This window comes from Oxyura jamaicensis, chromosome 5 (assembly GCF_011077185.1).
Source record: "Oxyura jamaicensis isolate SHBP4307 breed ruddy duck chromosome 5, BPBGC_Ojam_1.0, whole genome shotgun sequence".
Taxonomy (NCBI): domain Eukaryota; kingdom Metazoa; phylum Chordata; class Aves; order Anseriformes; family Anatidae; genus Oxyura; species Oxyura jamaicensis.
In genome coordinates, this window is record NC_048897.1 from 29980412 (window position 1) to 30001538 (window position 21127).

Sequence of the window (21127 nt, forward strand, 5' to 3'; positions counted from 1 at the left end):
ATGAATATATGTTATGAGAACCAAACAGTAGAAGGAGGCAATTTTTACCTTCTCCTCCAGGAAGTTAGTAATGTGTTAGGAAGAAGAAGGAATACAATTGCAGGAAAAAAAAAAAAAAAAAAAAAAAAAAAAAAAAAAAAAGTTTGTTTCTCCTACTGTTCATTTAGCTCTAACATCCAAAACTAAGTTCAATGTTTAAATTATAGCAGACAAACTAAAAAAAAAATCACTCTAGATCTCATTAGTTCTCTGAGGTATTAAAAAGTTTCTGCCAAAGTTTCTCTAACTTTTCAGTTACGTTTGATTCATACCTGTTTATAATTGGTATAAATACAAACATTGCTACCAAACTGATACCTCATTCTCTTTTCAGCTTTCCTAGGGAATTGGCTATTATTCTGACAAGCAAGTTGATGAGCAGCATTTTTTCCTTTCCATCACCCTTCTTAGAGCATTTTTCACCTCCTTGTTCCTGAGGCTGTAAATCAGGGGATTCAGCATAGGAACTGCCAGCGTGTAAAATACTGCAGAGATTTTCTCACGATCCAGTGAGTATCCTGAGCTGGGCTGCACGTGGCTCAAACTCACAGGCCCATAGAATAGGGTTACGGCCATCAGATGGGAGGCGCAGGTGGAAAAGGCTTTGTACCTGGTTGCAGAGCCCATGCTCAGAGCGGAGAAGAGGATGTAGATGTAGGAGACGATGACAATAAGGAGTGTTGACATAGCTATGATCCCTGAGAGGGTTACAAGCACTAGCTCATTCACACGATTTTCAGAGCAAGTGAGTTGTAGCAGTGGGTTTGTGTCACAGAAATAATGGTTGATGGTATTAGGGCCACAGAATGACAATTTCAGTAAGCCACAAGTATGTACCAATGAGTTAAAGAGTCCTCCTAAATACGATCCAACCACCAGGCAAATACAGACTTTCCTGGGCATAAGAGTGGTATAAAGTAGTGGGCTGCAAATAGCTATGTAGCGGTCATAAGCCATTACAGCCAGCAGAAATCCCTCTGTGGTCACAAACACAACAAATAAGAAGTGCTGGGTGACACACGCTGAGTAAGAAATAGTCTTATTCTCCACTAAGAAGTTTACCAGCATCCTTGGAACAAAAACTGAAGAATAACAGAGATCCACAATTGACAAGTTAACGAGGAAGAAATACATGGGTGTTTGCAGCTGGAAGTCAGTCGTGATCAAACCAATCATACCAAGATTACTTGCAAGGGTGACCACATAGATTAGTAGGATCATCACAAAGAGCAGGGACTGTAGTTCAGGGCGATCTGTCAGTCCCAAGAGGATGAAGTAAGTTACTGTGGTGTGATTGCTTGCTGGCATCCTTACCTCTGTAACAGTTTACCTGCTGAGATATGTGTTGACTATGCAGTTAAAAGAGAAAGAAAGGTTTTTTATGAGTAGGAGTAGCCTACTGTAAAGAAGAACAAGGGCTGAGATTAAATACCTGGATCTTGATTCCCTTTTGTGCAGCAGCAATTTTTGAGCATGCTCAAAAATGCCGATTTTCATCAATCAGACCAGCCTCACAGGGGGATCCTCTGTGCCCATTGTGCACAAGCTAGTAGTAGCGAGCTGCCTAGTGGTCTTGCTTGTGGACAGCAGTGCACATCTGCAACAACACAACTACTGAGTAATATTTTTAGGTGATGCAAAGTTTGACATGCAGGTATCACTCATGACTTTTGAAACACGTATGATAAACACTGAATGAATTCTGCAACTTTCTTCATCTTTTCAGCTAGGTATTTCACATTATTTACTCACCGGGAAGATTGAAACTCACCAGAGAGAAGGCATCTCACCTAAATCCTTAGCTCTCTCTTTGCTCTATGAATGTGTCTGTTCCTCCTCAGTCACTAGTAGAGGGAGCCTGCATGACTTGCTCAGCATTGTGCCTTGGGCAGCACAAGGCTTTCTTCAGAAGACACTCTCAGCAGCTTCTTTCCTTCCTTCCTTATGTCAGTGGAAGAAGAGATGACATGTAACAGTAGTCAACTTTTTAAAACACTAGCATAGGAAGAGAGAGAGTTACACATTGGGTCAATTTTGTGACTAAATTAATGAGATCCAAACCTACTTTGTAGGACAGAGTCCATGATAGGGTGAGAGACGAGATCTGGTCCCTCCTCTCATGACTGATCCCATATTTTATCCACAAGCAAGCCATACAAAATACATAAAGGGGGATCGTAGCCTAATTTTTAGGTATCTGGGTCTCGTTAGATTTTGACTTAAGATCCAGAGGAGACTTTTTCAGGCAAACATGCAATTACATGTCTAAATTTAATCTAGACTTCCAGTCAACTAGGCTACTGCTGTGATCAGTGTATGATCAAACTGCGGTGTAGCCACCTACTCATCCTACTTATTTCACCTCCTTCTCTGAAGGGAGTAGGCAGCCTGAAAGCCTATCAACAGGGTGAATTGCCCTCTGGGGAGTCCTGTCTTTTTCCATTAATCAAAAAAGCAGCTGAGGTGTTTAACTCTGAATGTAAGTGATTAGTGGAGAAATCTAAAGCTCAGTGAAATCTGTCCCACAGAGACTGTACCCATTTTTTTGTGCAACGTTTGGTCTTACAGTTGGAACTACCTGACCATCCTTCTGACCTTACAATTCACAACTTGCACAAAGCAAAAAACAAACAAGCTTTTTTTTTTTTTATTTTTTTGAGTTCTCTGGATGTGAAATAAAGAAAGCAATATTGCTTTTCCCAGTCTATCTTGTGCATCCAGATGCTGAATTTTTAAAGGAGTCTTGCCATGTGTTTGTCAAATACCCAGAGCATGGGACCTGTCAAGGTCCATCTGGCAGGTCAGTGCTAAAATTGTCAAGGACATACCTGGATTTTGAGGCTCAGACACACTTCTCGAATCCTGAACTTCCAAACACTCTAGTGCTGCAGAACTCTGGATTTCACTGTCAAGGAAGCCATCACTACCTAGATTTGTCCATATAAAGGTATCTTCATGTCTAGCTTCCAGCTCTTTCATGATCTTCCCTAAGTGATGTCTGCGATATGTAATTTCTCCTTAGAGAAGATATGCAACCATAGGAAATGTATGTGACCAGCTCACTGCATTGACATGATAGTGAGAGGTGTCTGCAGACATCTGGGAAGAGAAAAAATAACCCTCATCCCTCCACAGAAAAGAAAAAATATTGTTCCATGCTTGCATGTGGCACAGAAAAGCCACTCATCCCTCAAACCTGAGAGGTCATGTCAGGACCTGCTACTGCAAACATTTGCTACTTTGACTGTTAGGAACTGAACAAACAGCTGAGTCTTCAGCTAATATTTTTCAGATTGAACACAAAGGACATAATTAAAGTGTCCTCGTGGGAGGCTTTAAATAGGCAAACAGAGGTCTGGTCTCCCACAGCAACATGCATGAAATGAGTAAGCTTACAGTCCTTTATGGCCCCATTTATGGCAAATCCTGTCTGCTTTATTAAGACAAAGGAAAAGGGAAAGGAGACTTGGGGATATTCTGTGTCTGTAGGACACTGGAAAAGTTGTTGAACTTCAGTCTAAAAGGAACACAGACACTAAACTGCTTGCAGTCATTTTTGAGTCAATCTCCTCTCTCATCCCATCATTCATGCATTTGTATATCTTGTAGGGCACAGGCAGGGTGGACACAGTCCTGGTCTTTCTGTCTGACATATCCATTGGGTGGACACAAAGTTCACTGATACCAGCAACCCACGTTAGATACCCCAAGATTCAGGGGCTCATTGTTCTGGTTAGCTGTTTTTCAGAAACTGTTTCATGGTTAGATGGCTGAAACAGAATGCATTACTTTTTAATGCCCAGTTATGAAAGTCCACCCATCCGAAATTAAAGTCTTCAACTGATGGGGAATCTATCAGAATTTAAGTTGAATGTTATATTTGGTTGTTTACATATGCTGCTGAAACAAAACAGTAAAATTTTAGTAGTCCCTATTTTCCTGGCTGACCACATAACAGAAAAGGTGTACTCCTTTGGAAAATAACAAATAGGGGACTAAGAATATTGCAATAATGGCTCTTTATCTAGTTGAAAAGAAAGAGATTGTGTGAAAGACCAAGAAAATGGATTTATAAAGTATTTCAGTAATTATCTTTCTGTTTTTTCTTAATCACTTTTGAATGATCACAAACATTTTGTTCTGCTTGGTTGTGCATGAAATTGCTACATGCAGTGTTTGAGAAGGAGGAGGAAATGTCTTTTAATTTGTAGGGTTCCAATGGCAGGGTAGTGATGAGGGCTCTCACTGTCAGGTGTCCGTGAGACCTCATGGATATGTGCTGGAAACCTTGGTTTATTCTGTACCTAGAAAGTACACCAAGGATTAAACTTTTATACTTTTATATATGTAGTTCCTCGGGTCCTCCTTCTGGCCCTTCTTGCAGATGAGTGTCACATTTGCTAGCCTCCAGTCAACTGTGACCTCATAATCCAAAACAATGGGGGTTTTGTACAGATTCACCCCAGATGCCACTGTGGAAAGCTTTCAGCACATAAAGACTTTCCTCATCAGCAGTTTCCTTGCAGCACATTTCACGTCTTTATTTCTCAAGCTGTATATTAAGGGGTTGAGCAGAGGAATAACTACTGTGTAGAACACAGAAACAGTTTTATCAGTGCTCAGCCAGTGGCTGGAGCTGGGGAAGAAATACATGAACAGGATTGTGCCATGAAATGTGAAAACAGCTGTAAGGTGGGAGGCACATGTGGAGAAAGTTTTTTGCCTGCCTTTGGCAGAACGGATCTTCAGCACTGTGACAACAATGAAAAAGTAAGAAATGATGGTGATTGTAAAAGTGGTTGCCTCAAACAAGGAGCCAAATACAGTAACAAGGACCTTGTTGAGATGGGTGTCACTGCAGGAGAGTTTTAGGAGAGGGAGGAGGTCACAGAAAAAGTGATCAATGACATTTGAGCCGCAAAAGGACAATTTTAGCAAGCCATGGGTATGTATCAGTGAATTTACAATACCCCCAAAATAGGATCCAGCTATTAACAGCACACAAACCTTTTTGGTCACAGTGACAGTGTAGAGCAGTGGGTTACAAATGGCCACATAGCGGTCATATGCCATTGCAGCCAAGAGAAACATTTCTGTGGTGGCAAAAAGTGCAAAGAAGCCAAACTGTATAAGGCATCCACTATATGACACTCCCCTTGACACTGTTAAAAAGTTAAGCAGCATATTGGGAGTAATAGTGGAAGAATAACAGGCATCTAAGAAGGACAAGTTGCTGAGGAAAAAGTACATAGGGGTATGCAGGTATGGGTCAAACCTAATGATCAGTATCATTCCTAGATTGCCCAGCAAGGTCATCCCATAAATCAAAGAAAAAACAGCAAACAGTGGAAGCTGCAGGTCTGGTCTATCAGTTAATCCTGTGAAAATGAAGCTAGCCACAGTGGTATGATTCTCTTGCAACATCATTTTCATTTAACTGTTGCCTGCTGGAGTAGAGAAGGAAAGCCACATATCAGAGCATGGGATGGATTGTCAGTGTCCCTCACCACAGTTCCTATGCCACTCATCCCCTCCAGTTTTGGCTTTTACACCTAAAATGATAACCAGATATTTGATTTCTTTCCAGGTTCCATTGGTCCCCTTTCTTCTCTTTTATTTTCCATAATTACCTTTCTTTGATATAAGATGGAACAATCCCTGCTATTCAAGCAGACATAGAGAGCAGACCCATCAAAATCCATGGAGCTGAATTTTGGAGAAAGTGAAGGGTGCTCAAGAAATTATCTAGCCTACCTCCGCACTTCATGGCAGAGTTCCACTATGCCAGTGGTATTCCTGAATTTGAAGCAGTCCTTGATGCCGCATACCAATGGAGAATTCACAGCTGCTTCAAGTATGCCTTTTCCCTTAATGCACTTTTGAATGAGTATTTCAAAACATAATGACTAACGTTTTCTCAAGTGGTTGATATTTTGTGGTGATTTTACTGGCTTGTGAAATAACTAACTGTCTATTGGACGACTAAATTTTAGAAGGCATCAAGCACTTACTGTTGCCCATTTCTTGGAATAACTTTGAAGAAATGGCCCCAGATTAGGGGCTTGCAAGCACACTGTTTTCATCACAAACATTTGATGCATTTGACTCTATCTTGTTTGTATATCTGCAGTAGCATACACCCAGGAACAAACGTACAGGAAAATAAGATTAAAACAAGCAGTAATACCTAAAACATTTTAACTAGCAAAGCTGAAAAAACTCTGAGAGACAGTGAAAACTCCTAGGTACTTCTTATGAGGCTCAGGGTGGAGGATATTGTCCTCATAAAGAGCCAAAACCAAGCATTCATCAATAAATAAGGCTGTAAGCTGGCAACATAGCTTTCATACAATCATAGAATGGCTTGGTTTGGAAGGGACCTTAAAGACCACCTAGTTCCAAATCGCTGCCATGAGCAGGGTGCCACCCACTAGATCAGGTTGCCCAGGGCCTCATCCAACCTGGTCTTGAACACCTCCAGGGATGGGGCATCTAAAACCTTGCAGGGCAAAATCCATAGCTTTGAATCCATTAAGTCTCTTTCATACTTGCTCAGTACTTTTGAGACATCATATCTAAGTCAAAACATCTTTTAAATATCTTGTCATAATATCTTTTAAAAATGTTCTTAAAAGCTGTGAAGTCATATTTTTTCTTATTTCCAAAGAAACAGATGAAGAAACCTCATTCATGTTGTTTATGTGTTACTCCTTAAGCAGTCATTTCCAAATTTGTGATGCTGTTCTGAGAGATTCCACTTTGGGAAGGTACTTACCTGTGGGTGAGATGCCTCTCTCCTGACTGCAGCTATCTCAAAGGAAAGCTTCGAGTGTCAACACTTTTCTGGGTTAGGATACTATGGTCACTTCTGTTGTAAGATAGTTGCCTAGGACAGGTGAAGTGAAACAAACTTGAAGATGATCATTTCTTCTCATGGAGTACCACTGTAGCAGAGTAGAGGAGACCAAAGTGAGGAGAGAGTGCCCAGACATATTAGCTTAGATCATTAAATGTTAGGAGATACAGACCTCACTTCATGCACCTGGAAGACAAGCATGTTCTTCCATCCATTGAGCTAGATTCATGCATAGGAAAAATTATCTTACATTAGGTGTTGATGACACAGTCTAGACATCTGTAACTAGCATTATTAATAAAGAGTAGATCTTAAATGTTTTATTTGCATATCTGAAAAGTACCAGCGTTGAAATCACACCAGCGGTGTGATTTACCATTGTGATGTGTTTACCATGTGGTGCATTTGCATCATTTGGATATCGACAAATTCAGTCCTAAGAACCTTTCACTTCCTGGCTTTGATTCATTATGTCATTATCTGCTATGTTACCAGTCTTACATGACGGAAAACAGAAAGAAGGCCACAAAAGGTTTTATAATTTTCTAAGGAAGGCTTACCACTCTGTTCCTTTCATTAAAGGTTCAAGAGAAGATTGATCTTCCAGATACTTTTCTTAAAACAAAATATCCTGTAAGGTAAACATATTTCATGTTAGAAATGAACACTGGCATATTGTTGCAGAAAAAAAAAATCACAGAAAATAATTGTATTTTCTTTTACCTGTTTCATTTCATTCTAGGACTGGTTCTATATCTGTGTTAGAGAAAAGTTTATTGCAAAAAATACACATATTGGAAGAGTTTGGTGTAATTTTTTCTGTAGAGACACTCAGCATGAATAGGAAGAAAACAATTTTGAGAGACAGGGAGAAAGAAATGACTGATAGCATTGAAGTTTGATGCTTATTTTGATTTTACAAAGATAACACCTCTTGCTTCTCTTCCATCCAGTTCAGGATAAGGAATATCAGTAAACTCCAAATTATTTAATTCCATGGTCATCTGCAACTTATACTTACTGCTATAATACCTTCCTGCTGTGAGAAGGGAACCAGCCCTGTTGTACATGCAGAGAATCCCTCTCTCAGATGAAAAAAACTGTTGAGATGGAAATGAACTCGTACCAGCATTTATATTTTTCCATCCAAATACCTGGAACAACTGGCCAGTACAAATTAATACTACTATTTTAAAACAAGCTTTCAGTGTAGAGTAATTGCTCTCAGTTGAATTGTCCCATGAGAAAAGCAAATTATGTTTACAACTGCTTCCATTATTATCAAGTGACTTAAGAGTCTTTCTACAGGCTGGAACTAATCAATGCAGCCAAAGCCACTCAGAGATTGATACAACTCATTTATGCACTACCATCATTATGTTGGCTAGGTGTCCAGTGAGTACACTGAGATCCTATACATCCTGGTCACTTATAGACACCTATATATCCCTCTCTAAATGTTTATTCTGTGAGCTGGTCACAACAAAAGGCATGACTGTATCCTGAATAGGCATCTACTCTGATATTCTGGCATTGCAATTGCAACACTATTTTAGCAGAAATATATTAATATGACATCTATGCAAATCTATTCCCTGTCTTTTCTTGCTTTGCTCTGTATCTCAGGCATGAGGTCTCCGCTTCTCATCTCTAATGATAGACAGGTTATTTTTTGTTTTGTTTTTGTGGGTATACTCACCTCTCTTCTGCAATGCTATGCTGAGATATTTGTTTCAGATCTGACTGCCCCTAATTGTCTTCGCACTAGGGATGTACAAAAGGTAGAGTCTGGTTTTATTTGTGTTGCATTAAGCAGGAAAGTGGGCTCACCAATAAGAGTGTCTCCACCAAGACTTACTTACTTTGGACAAAGTAGGGAACTGGTAGCAGAAAATTCTTACCTGGTACTCCAATAGAGAGGTGGGCACATGCACTTCTACCTGTTTAAGATACCAGTCAACCTGAAGCTTTAAAATAAAAAGAATACCTCAAATTGTGTCTGAAGGCAAGTGTGGTGAGATGGTGAGGAATATTCATTTCATGATAGATAATGCTCCTGGCTGGTCTTCAAGGCAACCTTATGTAGGGCTTTGATATTAATCTAGTTTGAGGGTAACTGTATGGACAAACACAAACACAGGTGTGGGAAAGCTCTTGTAAGAAATACCTTAAGATTTCAAAACTCTAAAGCATTTATAATTTAGTCATTCTGGCTGGAAATCCCTGGTTTACACATGGCTTAGAACATCCTTTCTTCTTCTTTTCAAAACAGACTTTTATTATTTTCCTATTATTTCATGCTCCTGAAAAAGGAAAGCATTTGCAATGCCTCTGAAGTCCCATGTGATGGAATCAGCCCAAATGAGACTGCTTGCAGGATTGTTTGTGTGGCCCTGAGATGTTTTTTTGGGGGGGGCCGCGGCCCCAAGTCAGGCATATGTTCATTCTTCAACAGTCTGCTTTTATTCCTGCCAATTAAATCACTTGTTTCAGTAAAAGTTGGCATCTGAGGTATCTTTCACCATCCCTATTAGTCCATATCTTTGGAGATATATGTAAAAGTCTGCAAAAGCTTTTGTTCCCATAGCTATTTGTTCTGAGGATGTGGTTTCAGAATTAAAAGTCATTACAAGTCTTAAGACCTACCTGGGCAAACTGGCAAGCACTGTTTCCCAACTCTACTTTGAATAAGTAGCTAAACTGCGTTGTTGCTTTCTTTCTTTATTTATTTATAATTACGGCATTTACTACATGGGAAAAAATGCAAAGATTAAAAACAAAAACAAAAAAGCATCTCTGCTAATGCTAGAAGTACAGTGAGTACAGCAACAGAACGGAAATCCCAGCTCCTTCACTCTTTGCATTTACTTTTCTATCAGCATGACTCAAAATTGATCAACCCATCATATTTTCATCTTAGAAATAAATGACCAGGCATCTTATTAAATATGAAGAACAGAAAACCTATATTTCCTTTCAACATAATGAGTTGTTTCTTTCTGTTGCTTATCCCTGATTGCAGCATGACTTTCCTGCATTCTTCTCAGAACTTTTAGGCATCATTTAAACATTGGTAACGTTTTACAGACCCTCTTCCAATGCACACTGAAATTGCCTACATACTGTGACACAGGTTCAGGAAGATGAATGCTGCTCCATCTGCAATACATTTCAGGTCACGTTCTGTTCAAAATAATGCTTAAATACAGAGGAATTTAATATGCAAAAGCAATGGAAATGTAAAACTAAACATGTACTTAAGTGCTTTCCTTTTTGGACTTATCTGTGGGTCATCCATTAAAATTCAGTTTGGGATCTCTTTGGACAGCCAAAGGGTCAGCGAAGCAAAACTTGGGTGGCTATGGTTCTCCGTAAGCCATCCTTTACCTCCTTGTTCCTCCAGCTGTAAATGATGGGGTTCAGCATAGGGATCACCACGGTGTAGAACAAAGATGCGATTTTGTCTGTGTTGAGTGAGTAGCTGGTGACTGGTCGGAAATACATGAAGATTATTGTTCCATGGAACAAGATGACAGTCATCAGGTGAGAGGCACAAGTGGAGTAGGCTTTGTACTTTCTTTCCTTGGAACGACTCCTCAGCACAGCCTGAATAATTAAAATATATGAGATGAAGGTGGAGGTGATGCTGCTCGTCTCAACCAAACTGCCAAAAGCAAAAACCAGCAGTTCATTGACAGCAGTACTGGAGGAAGAAATCTGGAAGAGCGGGCTGTTATCACAAAAAAAATGGTTTACCACATTTGAAGAACAAAAGTTTAGTCTTAGCAAGCCACTGGTGTGTATCACAGAGTTCAGGAACCCCCAGAAGTATGAAGCTTTCACCAGACTCCAGCAGACTGTCTTGGACATGATGATGGTATAGAGCAGAGGTTTACAAATGGCCACATATCGGTCGTATGCCATCACAGCTAGCAGCAAGCACTCTGAGATTATCAACAAAACAAAGCTAAAATACTGCATAATGCAACCTATGTATGAAATTGTTTTCATTTCTACTAAAAATGTCATCAACATTCTAGGAGTGATGACTGTGCTATAAGTGGCATCCATGAAAGATAGATTTTGGAGAAAAAAATACATAGGGGTGTGAAGCCGGAGATCTATACTGATTAATGCAATCATACCCAGATTCATTAGAACGGTGGTGAAGTAAATGGCTAAAAACACCACGAAGAGAGGCATTTGCAGCCTTGGATCATCTGTCAGTCCAGATAGAATGAACATGGTTGGTGTTGTGCAGTTTCCTGAAGCCATCGGGCTTGACTGGTATGTTATTTGCCTTCAGGAGCAGGAGGAAAGGTGACAAAGGGTTTGTTAGTGCTTAAAAATTAATGGGATAAGAAAACATAATGCTCACATCCATTATCCATGATCACATAACAGAGACTTTAGAAAACCCTGAGTTCCTAAAATGCCTGTAGCTATGTGAAATAGTACTGCCTAGATACTAAAATCTAATTACCCATTCATTTTTCCATCCAAAAAAAAAAAAAAGAAAAAAAAGAAAAAAAAAAGAAAAAGCTATCTAAAAGTTAGATGTCTACTAGGAGGCTCTCTTTCCCTGCTGTGAGTGGACTAGGTATGTTCTTAAATGCAATCAAGTCAATATAAACCCCTCTCTGTAAATGGCAGAGAGACTGTAGATGGCAGAGGCTTTTAAATGGTTAAATATCTACAGAGACTTTTAGAGTCTATATTTATCAGAGAGAAATAAGGCACTAGTAGGGTGGCATGCATCAGATCTATGCCATGCAAAACTAAGATATATTCCTGAGGATGAGAACCTAAAGGCCTTAAACCTAAAATAGCTGGCTATGAACCCCAACCTAAGACAGGAGAGACCAATCCTAAATCTTAGTATGAACATGCTTTTCAGTAGCTGCGCTTTGCTTATTCCTTATAGCTGCACATGAGAGGCATTCAAGAAATCCAACCTGAAAATGAAAAAAAGCCCAGAAGGTCCACAGTTACAGACAAAAATGATGTAAAAAATAAAATCAGACAAATCCCCTTTATTCTCTTCTATACTGTCTTTGCCCACTTAGTGCAGAGACATACCTTTGTAAACAAGACTTAATTCAGGCACAGATATGATAGCTTTGCAGAATTAAACAATCAACGTGCAACTTTCAGCACACGCTTACTTCTTAAAGTAAACATTCAAGAATAAGAACTAATTTTTACAAGAACTGACAAGCATTACCCAGCTTCTTTATGCCTTGCCAGCTTCACCTCATTTTTACTTCTTACTTCCAGGAGGCAGGCTTTTATATGAAGCTGTGTTTTCATATACTCAAAAAAATTGAAGCAATTATATCTTTGACAAGCCAGACCACACTAGCATGGCAATTATACCATACTTTACGTATCCTGAGGGACAGTAGTTAATCACATCACAACATCATCTTGAGAAGATCAGCAATATCTCAGATGTTTTAAGGTTTTCCCTGTTCTGTACATCTCGCTGGTGCCATAAATGATGGCTACCTGTAGAAAGCAGATTTGATTAAATGAAGATAATCTGTGATACTGTTCTTTAGTCTTAGTAACAGATGCTAGTTTAGATAACATCAATATTTGGAAGAGCAAAGCATAATCACAGAGGTCCATTAACTCAAATCTCTCTTGGGTTTCTATTTTGAAGTGGCCTTTGCAACAACTTGTTAGGTGGGATCAAAGTTTGTTGTCTGAGTTAAGTGAGTGCTGGACACTATGCTAATTGCAATGATTATTGCTTGCAAAACTCAGTAACTTCAGCAGGATTCTGAGAGCTCTGTAGAAATAACTTACATAAGTATTCTGTGGAGGTCAAAGTTAGCTTTATACTTCCTCAACTCTCTATTTATAAAGGAAAGGTAGTGCCACTGCCATGCCCAAATCATATAAATCAGGGACACATTAAACTTCTAGCCCCGCTTTTTTATTATGAACAGAGAACTCGGCACCTTTAAATAATTGAGACAAGCAGTGTATGCAATAATCATGTCTCCTTTCTCCTTTAGTCCCCATGAGTCTGCCTGAGGTCACTACTTTGGCTGGGACATGTCACCACCAAAGAACATGTTCTTTTCAGACATTTGCAGAGGTCTTTGCATGAAAACAAGAAAAAGCACAGTCTTTTTATGGAGATTCAAAGGGAAAATCCCGGTCCCACTGAAATAAAGGATAGTGTTAACCATTCCCTTATCTCTACCCTATAAAGCCAGGACTGGCAGATATATCTGGAGAGAAAAAGAGACAGGAAGTATTATTATAAAAGCCTATTACTCTAATGTTTAATTAGCACCTAAATCTTACTGCCTAAATTCTACTAGGATTCATCATTGATGTATAACAGTCTAAGGTCCCACCTTGCCTATCACTACTCAAAAGGCATAGATTCGTCATTCCAACTGCCTAATTGATGATGACCATTTTCAGACATGAATCAGTGAAAGTTTCTCAGACACCTATACAACTGTGCTGACACAGAGAGACTATGAGGCTCTTTCAGAGTCGTAACCTAATTTTAAATGTCTCATTATAGGTCTATGATATTGCTATCTGCCTACAGGATCTTTTAAAGTGATATAGAAAAATAAGCACTTTAAAGGGTAATATATATAGGTACTACATGCCCATACCAAGTAGAGATGTGTCACAACCCTAAAAAAAGTTTTCTCCACTGTCTCTAAAGGTACCCTTGGAAAATCATCTCACATGTAGATGTCTGCTGCTTAGATTTCCCATTTGTCAGTGAAAACTTTGCTCGGTTTAAGCAAGAAAAATCACAGACTGCTAAATAAACTTAGGCAATACTTCTGTGATGATTAGGGACTTTCTTTAATGTCTGTGTCTTTCACCTGCCTTGTGTATACTTCACCTCCTTGCTTTGGAGTCCCATGCTACTTCCATTACATTTGTACTGATTCCCATCGGGAACCTGTAAGCAATGATAAGGAGCAATCATCTCAAAACAAAGCCTTTTCATTTAGTGTTAGCTCAGAGACCCCAAAGGTGTTTTATCACATGCTCCATCACAACCTACAAAAAAACAAGCTTCGCTCTCCAGACTCTGAAACAAACAAGTAAACAAACAGAAGGCACTCATTCCATCAGAGAAGGAAAATCATAACCTGCAAGTTTTCATTAATTCTGTTTACGTTAGATGTGCAGTCAAAAATATGTTCTGTTGGCCATCATCAGCACTTGCTGAAGGGCTAACTCATGCACATATCTATTACAGCGTATAATCAGTAACACAGCCTAATGAAAGAGAAAAAGAGATGAGACATCTCACTCGTTTCTGTATCAGTGCCACAAAACAATTCTGCAAAACGTACAGGAAAACTGCTTACTATGTGAATGGAAGGTTTCTCCAGAATACCGATACTCAATTTTTAAAAACCAGCAAATCTCTCTTGGGTGTATGAAGTGGTCTCTTTGAGGGTAAGCTCACTAAATGTAAGCACCAAAACCCATTTTTCTTCATTAACAACAAAGTGAAACTGTGGAAACTAGTTTAGATGGAGATGTTAGTAAACACAGGTATCTGCGTTTAGAAAGACAGGTTGAGTGTTTTTGTGCTGTGCTGCACCAGTCCTACCCTACAGCCTATTCATTGCATTTTTTCCTGCTAAGTAAGCGTCTGAGAAAACACTTTCCTCTCTATTGATCTTCTTATGGTTTCCATAACCTCCTTGTTCCTCAGGCTATAGATCATGGGGTTCAACATGGGAAAGACCACAGTGTAAAGTACAGCAATTATTTTGTCTGTGTCTGGTGAGTAGCTGGAGCTAGGCCGTAAATAGGTGAAGAGGAGGGAGCCATAGAATAAACCAACAGCCATCAGGTGGGAGGTGCAGGTGGAGAAGGCCTTGTGCCTTCTCTCTGCGGCATGAAACTGAAGGATGGTGCCAAGGATGCAGGCATAGGAGACAACGATGATCAGGAAGGTGCTGGTTTGTATAAAGCCACACAAGGTGAAGAGGAGGACCTCATTGACCTGTGTTTTGGAGCAGGAGAGCTCCAGCAGTAGGGGAATGTCACAGAAGAAGTGGTTGATGGTGTTGGAGCCACAGAACGACAGGGTGAACACAAAACTCGTGTGGACCAGTGAGGTCAGAACCCCGCTGAGATAAGCCCCAGCTACCATGAAGATGCAGGCCCGGTGGGACATGGTGACAGCATAGAGAAGAGGACGACATATGGCCACGTAGCGGTCGTAGGCCATCACAGCCAAAATGAGGCACTCGGCATCAGCGAGGGCAGCGAAGAGAAACATCTGTGCTGCACAACCAAAGAAAGAAATGGTCTTCTGCTGTGCTAACAGATTCAACAGCATCTTGGGAGCAATGGCAGATGAATAGCTGAGGTCTAAGAAAGATAAATTGCTTAGGAAATAGTACATGGGACTATGAAGGCACGCATTGAGCCAGACAAGCACAATGATGCCAGTGTTGCCCACCAGCGTGGTGATATAGATGAGCAGAAAGAGCCCAAACAAAGGTAACTCCACCTCTGGGCGGTCAGTGAAACCCAAGAGAATGAACTCGGTCACGGCAGTGTAGTTTTCTTCAGGCATTTCCTTCCTTCATATTGCACTTTCGGTAAGCGTTGTCCAAGGGATCATTGGTTGGTCCTAACGCTTGAGCCACAGTCAAGCAGGGTTTGTTCCTGTCGGCTCAAGAGACTTAAAGGTAACACAATTATTTTACACACAACATCAAAAGGAGAAAGCGGTGATGTAAAGCATACTCAGATGTAAAAGCTGAAGAGGACATTGAAGGAGAAATTAGGAAACATTCATTCCATGAGAAGTTCTTCCTCATATAGCAGATAGATTTAATGACGTGCATGACATAGGTTCTTAGACAGATATTCTGAAATATTTAAAGCCAAAGTAGTGTATCAATGACTGTTTTATATGCTGCATTGCTGAAAAAAAAACACATTACTTCCCGTGAAATAAGCATTAGATATTCAGGTGAGTGAAGCATAGGGTTCAGGCACAATTTAGGGTTAGTAATGGTCATTTTTGCTTTCCTGTTGCATGTTGTTCCTCATCTTTTCTTTCTTTTTAAATGCTTAACATAAATATGGGATTTGGGGGACGGAGCCTCTTCTTTGACATAGGTCAAATTTAGAACTACATTAAGTCATCAAAAAAAAAAGTAATATTTTTAATATTGAACCTTTAAAAAAAAACTCACATACTTTGATGTTGTTATTGTTGTTGAAGCTACAAACTGAATTTAAATTATGCTGTCAAAGGCAGCCCTCAGAACACACTCCTCCAAATACATGGTCCAGATAATCAGGTTTGGGTGCTAGTTTCACCTTTGGAATAGAAATGATGAGTTTAACTACCATGGAAATGTAAAGACTGATTTCTGTTTCTATCAACACTAACTTTAGTAAGGACAGAAATTTTTTTGTTCAAATTTTTACTTACAAAAGGAGATGAAATAAGAGACTTGCTGGCAGAAGTCACTGAAATAACTGCAGATTTCAATGCTGTGCAGACAAAAAATTACCATGAAAACAGAAATGTCAACATCCCTCCAAAAACCCCCAAACCAAAGCAACAGCAAAAAAAAAATCTGTGAACACTTCAGGATAAGCAACCAAATGCACTTCAAAAATATATCTTTTACTATATATAGTAAATAATTTAGGCAATAATTTAGGTTTAATGCAGGCATAAAGAAAAGCAGATTCTCTTCCCAATTGTGTTTCTAGACCCTGCAGATGGAAGAGTTTGCACACCCATTTAGCTGCCTAAATGTCAGTTTGAGTCATCTCAAATCCGTGTGTAATCACAAGATCATTTATAATCACTTTTTTCCTTGGTTTACTGCCAAGGAAGGAAGTTTGGGTGACCAGCACAAATTAATTGCCAGGCTTTCTGATATGCAAACCTGAGTCAGCTGCATCTCACCCTGAGCATGTCAGTGGGATCTCCTCTTCCAAGACTCTTCTACTGTCAGGGGAAAGAGGACAAATTAAAAGGTTACCTCTGAATCATCTTATCTAGCATCTGAATTACCTTCTGCACTTGTGTCTTCCTTCGTTCTGTAAGGACCTAGAGTGTCTAAGGTTGTCATTTACACCCCTGATTTCTGGTCCTGATGAGGGGTGACAGGCAGCCATTCCTGGAGTTTTAGAAGAAGTTGAAAATGCTGAAAGAAAGCAGAGATTATTTTCCCAAAGCAGGAACCTGGACAGCAAGGAACAAATAAGCACCATCCCCATGCCTTATGGCTAACCACAATGTGTAACCCCTTTCACAAGCCAGGCAACCTTCACCTTAAAATGAAACAGAGTTATTTGCCAGCCTTGCTGGGTAGATGGTACAAAACAAGGATGTTCAGGGGACCACAGCAATAGTCCCATTTTTTTTATTTTTATTTTTTTTTATTTTTTTTCAAATGTGACAATTTATACACACGTTGTTCACATCTTACCTCCCTTGAGGCAGTCTGTGCATGAAACACAGTTTGTTCAGCTACACTGGATGTGTGAGAACATGGAGTTTTTATTCACAGCCCTTGGCAGGTTGAATTTTTTCATACTGCTTCACCTCAAAACAAAACTATAAAAATATACAGGAAATAAATAGTCACTTTCTTTTGAAGTCTTCTACCAGCATGCCTGTGTTGCCAATCATTTCTGCAGGAGGTTCTCTTCCCAGCATCTGCCACTGGTGAGTAACACGCTGGCCATGCTACAACCCTGGGTCCACCTCATCACCCAAAGTCAAGGGAAAGGCATTCCTAGACACCAATTCATCCAGCCTACCTCAGACAGTTGTCTGGTTCTTTCACATTCAGCACAGGAAAATTCATTCTTCTTTTGTCCAAACATTCAAATACAGAGAGTGATACACCAGCCCTGTACAGGGATTTGAGATATGCTATTGAAAAACACTCTGTTCCCTGGTTGTTAATGTTTTCACTTCCATCACATTAAACTCTCAGCAAAGGGTGTACGGCTACAAGTCTCTAACACCAGGTATTCCTGAGTCTTTGGTGAGATTTCTTAGGAGCAATAATAAGAACAACCACCACCATATGAGGAATAATAATTAGCAGCTCTTAGTGAAGGAAATACTCTCTCAGTTCAAGTTTTGGCTGGAGGAAGAAGAAAAAGGGAGGTCACGAGTCAGGAGAAGTGTGTGGTCCTCTCCTCCATCCCCTTTTCCACCACCTGTAGCATCATCTCGGTTAGTCATTTGAACAGAAATATAATGGAAACTTCATCTAAACTCTGCAAAACACATTAAGCTTTTTTAATGGAAAAGGACCTTAATGGTATTAAGAATTGGCAATAATTGCTATTTTTGCCAGTAGCTGGAGGAACCAGCCACGGAAGGCTGAAGTGACGCCGCAGTCAAACACTGATATTTGTTCTTCCGTGTTTAACACCAGCCCCAAATCAAACCTACCTGTGGGCGGTATGAGGACCTCATTGCACAAAAGCGGTTTTGTAGGTGATGGGAAGCATTAATCACAGCAGACACCAGGGATGTGGTCCCTGTTGCATCTTCAGCTGGATTACCTCATGGAGAAAGGACAACTAAGCTCTTGCTATTTTCTCCTTTCTTGGGCACTGAACTGACATCTGTACAAGGCAATTTACTGCACAGCTGTTCCTGATTTTGGTGAAGAGGGTGACAGTTGTAATGTGGAAGTCCAGCTGCTTGAAACTGAGTTTTGAATGGTTTGGGTTTGTTTTTAGGAGGAATTTTAATTGTCTCCTCATTTGTGAGCCACAGATGATCTATATTAAGGTTTTCCCCCATGAATTCCTAGGTTTGAAGGGGTTTTGTCTTGTTATAACTTTAATGACACAACTGAAATTGTCACCAGGGTAGAATTAACCAGAGATACTATTCGTCCACATGAAATTTACTCATCTAAGTCTTATGTATCTGTTTACACTCTTTCTGTAGTCCATGGGGCATGATTAGTGGGACATTTATTCTGCCCATGTGGGAGAAGGCTCTCTGAAGATGTTTCTGATTTTGAAAGGTACTCGTTTCTGCTTATTGACTTAAAAGGCAGCCAGGACACCAAAACATAGCCCCTTGAATTCAAGTGAGAGCAATCTGTCCTCAGAAATCACTTGTTGCAACTAATGGAAAAACCTGAAGCTGGGCAAATTGAGCCCTGCCTTGTAATGACCAAAAAGTGTCCTTGTTACAGATGGAGGTGAACAGAATGAAGACAGACATTTGACAGCAGATCTTGAATGCAACACAGAAAGGGGGAATGGTAACATTAACGTGGACACATTTAGGAAAGAAGCAACTGCTGAAAGAGCATGTGCTTGTGAAATACTGACGTTGGAAGAAAAAAAAAAAAAAAAAAGAAAAAAGCATGGTTACTCACCATCTCAGGAGAGGAGGACAGAGTGCTAGTCTGCAAGAGAAAGAGAAATCTTTCTGAGAATACTACATGTAGCTTTTCCCCTTTGTAAACACAGAAATGAAACACACCTGATGAGATGTGATACCATCTCTTCTGAAGTAAGAAAACAAGATATTGATGGAGCTGAAAGACACAAAACCCCATAAAAGTGAACCATAATTGATAGATGTCATATAAGCCCCCTTGTTCCTGATGAAAGTCCAATAATCAACAAGAACAGCAAAACCATGTTTTTTCTAGACTGTTCTTTCAAATATGAGTTTTTCAGCTCTGTATTTATTGATTTGCTGTGCAGCTGGATCTGACAAGGCCAAAAACATTAAAACAATACAAAATAAAACAGCTCCTTTTGGGGCTCCAGAAATTACCCTCACTAGAGTTGACTTACAAGGAAAACTACCTGCAGATGGTCATCCCATAGTCTCTGTGAGCAGCCCAGGGTCCTCCAGGAGCCTTTCAGTGGTCCCCAGGAGCCTCTGTAGAGCTTTCTGTGTTCCTCAGCTCCACGTCCTTTCTTCTGCTCCCTGGGCTCATCTGTGAACCATCACATGCTGGACAGGTCCCTTGGGGAGCCCCTGGTGCTGCCCCAGGCCTCTCCACGTGCCTTTGGAGGCGTCTCAGAAACCTTCATGGGTGGTTTGTAGTAGAACACTGGGTGTTCCTCTGGGTGCCCTCAGGTCCCATTGTGCACCTCTGGACCAGGCAAGGACTGGGAGTGCTTCTCAGATCCCGACCTCAGCTCTTGACCTCTCAGTACTCCTCAGCCCAAACCATGTTATTCCCTTTGCTTTGCTTTCTCTGCAGTTATTTTCAGGGAGAATTTGCTGGGAGAAGGAGGTACCCCATTGAACCCCACATTTCAGCACAAACAAGGTGCTGGCTGCTCACTTTGGTTTGGATGCCAGGTGCACCCAAGCCCATCGGTGGTGGGCTGAAACTTGCTCCTTAATTCAGTCCTGGGTTTCACCATGTCCTTGCCCAGTGGTTTAAGCAGCAGCTGCACCGCCCCTCTGGGTGGATTTGGGTTTCAGGGTCTGCAGTGTTGCAGGTTGATGCCTGAGCTTTTGCTGCCAGAAGTTGTTTCAGCCCAAACTACTGGATGGGGTAGAAAGGCTGCAGGGCCTATTTGTCTCCACACAATTCACTTAGGCCAGGGGGCAGGGAGGACTGGCTTCCTCCAGTTGGTTTGGGGTTGCTTGTTGTACACTGCTGTAGTGAAAGAGAATCTCTGAGTGACTTTTAAGAATTTAAAGCTTTAGAGTTGACTTTAAGAAACTCGAATTCTGCTAGAGACTACTATATTTGGAAAGATGACTTTTGGAAAAGTTGGCTGGAGACTAAGAAAGATGGATTTCAGAAATCCCAGAATCACAAAATGGTTGAGGTTGGAAGGGACCTCTGGAGATCATCTAGTCCAAGCAGGGTCACCGACATCCAGGCAGGTTTTGAGTATCTCCAGAGATGTGCTTAAGTCTGCTGGGGATTAAGTTGACTTTAGGAAAATCCTGAAGTCTGCTAGAGACTTCAAGGAATGCATCAAGTTGGCTTTAGGAAAGTCTTGAAGTTGAGTTAGGAAAGTCTGTATCAGACTCCAAAGGTAGTCTTAAAGTCAACTTTAAGAACACTACATATTTATATACAGTTATACATATTTATAGGTAACACACACACAACGTACAAAGAAGTCTCTGCCTTTCCAGGGACAGCCTGTGGCCGGATGCCTTTCCTCAACTATCCTCTCTGTACCTGTTGGGCATTTTGGTGATCCCTATGCAGATATGCAGCCCGTAACACCACCCCA

General features: G+C 40.4%; 4 protein-coding genes across 5 annotated transcripts; all 4 read right to left on the bottom strand.

Moving 5' to 3' along the window:
* Window positions 1–393: 393 nt before the first annotated feature.
* Window positions 394–1347, bottom strand: LOC118167794 (olfactory receptor 1052-like). The gene has a single exon (XM_035327584.1). The coding sequence runs from the start codon at window positions 1345–1347 to the stop codon at window positions 394–396; it is 954 nt and encodes a 317-aa protein (XP_035183475.1).
* A 3177-nt stretch (window positions 1348–4524) lies between these two features.
* Window positions 4525–5466, bottom strand: LOC118168591 (olfactory receptor 1052-like). Its single transcript, XM_035329099.1, has one exon. The coding sequence runs from the start codon at window positions 5464–5466 to the stop codon at window positions 4525–4527; it is 942 nt and encodes a 313-aa protein (XP_035184990.1).
* A 4765-nt stretch (window positions 5467–10231) lies between these two features.
* LOC118167795 (olfactory receptor-like protein COR4) lies at window positions 10232–11170 on the bottom strand. Its single transcript, XM_035327586.1, has one exon. It carries the CDS (start codon window positions 11168–11170, stop codon window positions 10232–10234), a length of 939 nt encoding a protein of 312 aa, XP_035183477.1.
* A 2947-nt stretch (window positions 11171–14117) lies between these two features.
* Window positions 14118–19880, bottom strand: LOC118168225 (olfactory receptor 5AS1-like). 2 transcript variants are annotated; one of them, XM_035328447.1, is made up of 5 exons: window positions 19727–19880; window positions 19395–19449; window positions 19288–19317; window positions 16350–17788; window positions 14118–15665 (listed from the first exon to the last, which is right to left on the bottom strand). In XM_035328447.1, the coding sequence occupies exon 5, from the start codon at window positions 15477–15479 to the stop codon at window positions 14532–14534; it is 948 nt and encodes a 315-aa protein (XP_035184338.1). In that variant the 5' UTR covers window positions 15480–15665; window positions 16350–17788; window positions 19288–19317; window positions 19395–19449; window positions 19727–19880; the 3' UTR covers window positions 14118–14531. The 2 variants fall into 2 exon arrangements, with proteins under 2 accessions (XP_035184338.1, XP_035184337.1); XM_035328446.1 differs by lacking the exons at window positions 19288–19317; window positions 19395–19449; window positions 19727–19880 and adding an exon at window positions 18342–19135 and having other exon boundaries at window positions 14118–17788.
* Window positions 19881–21127: the final 1247 nt, after the last annotated feature.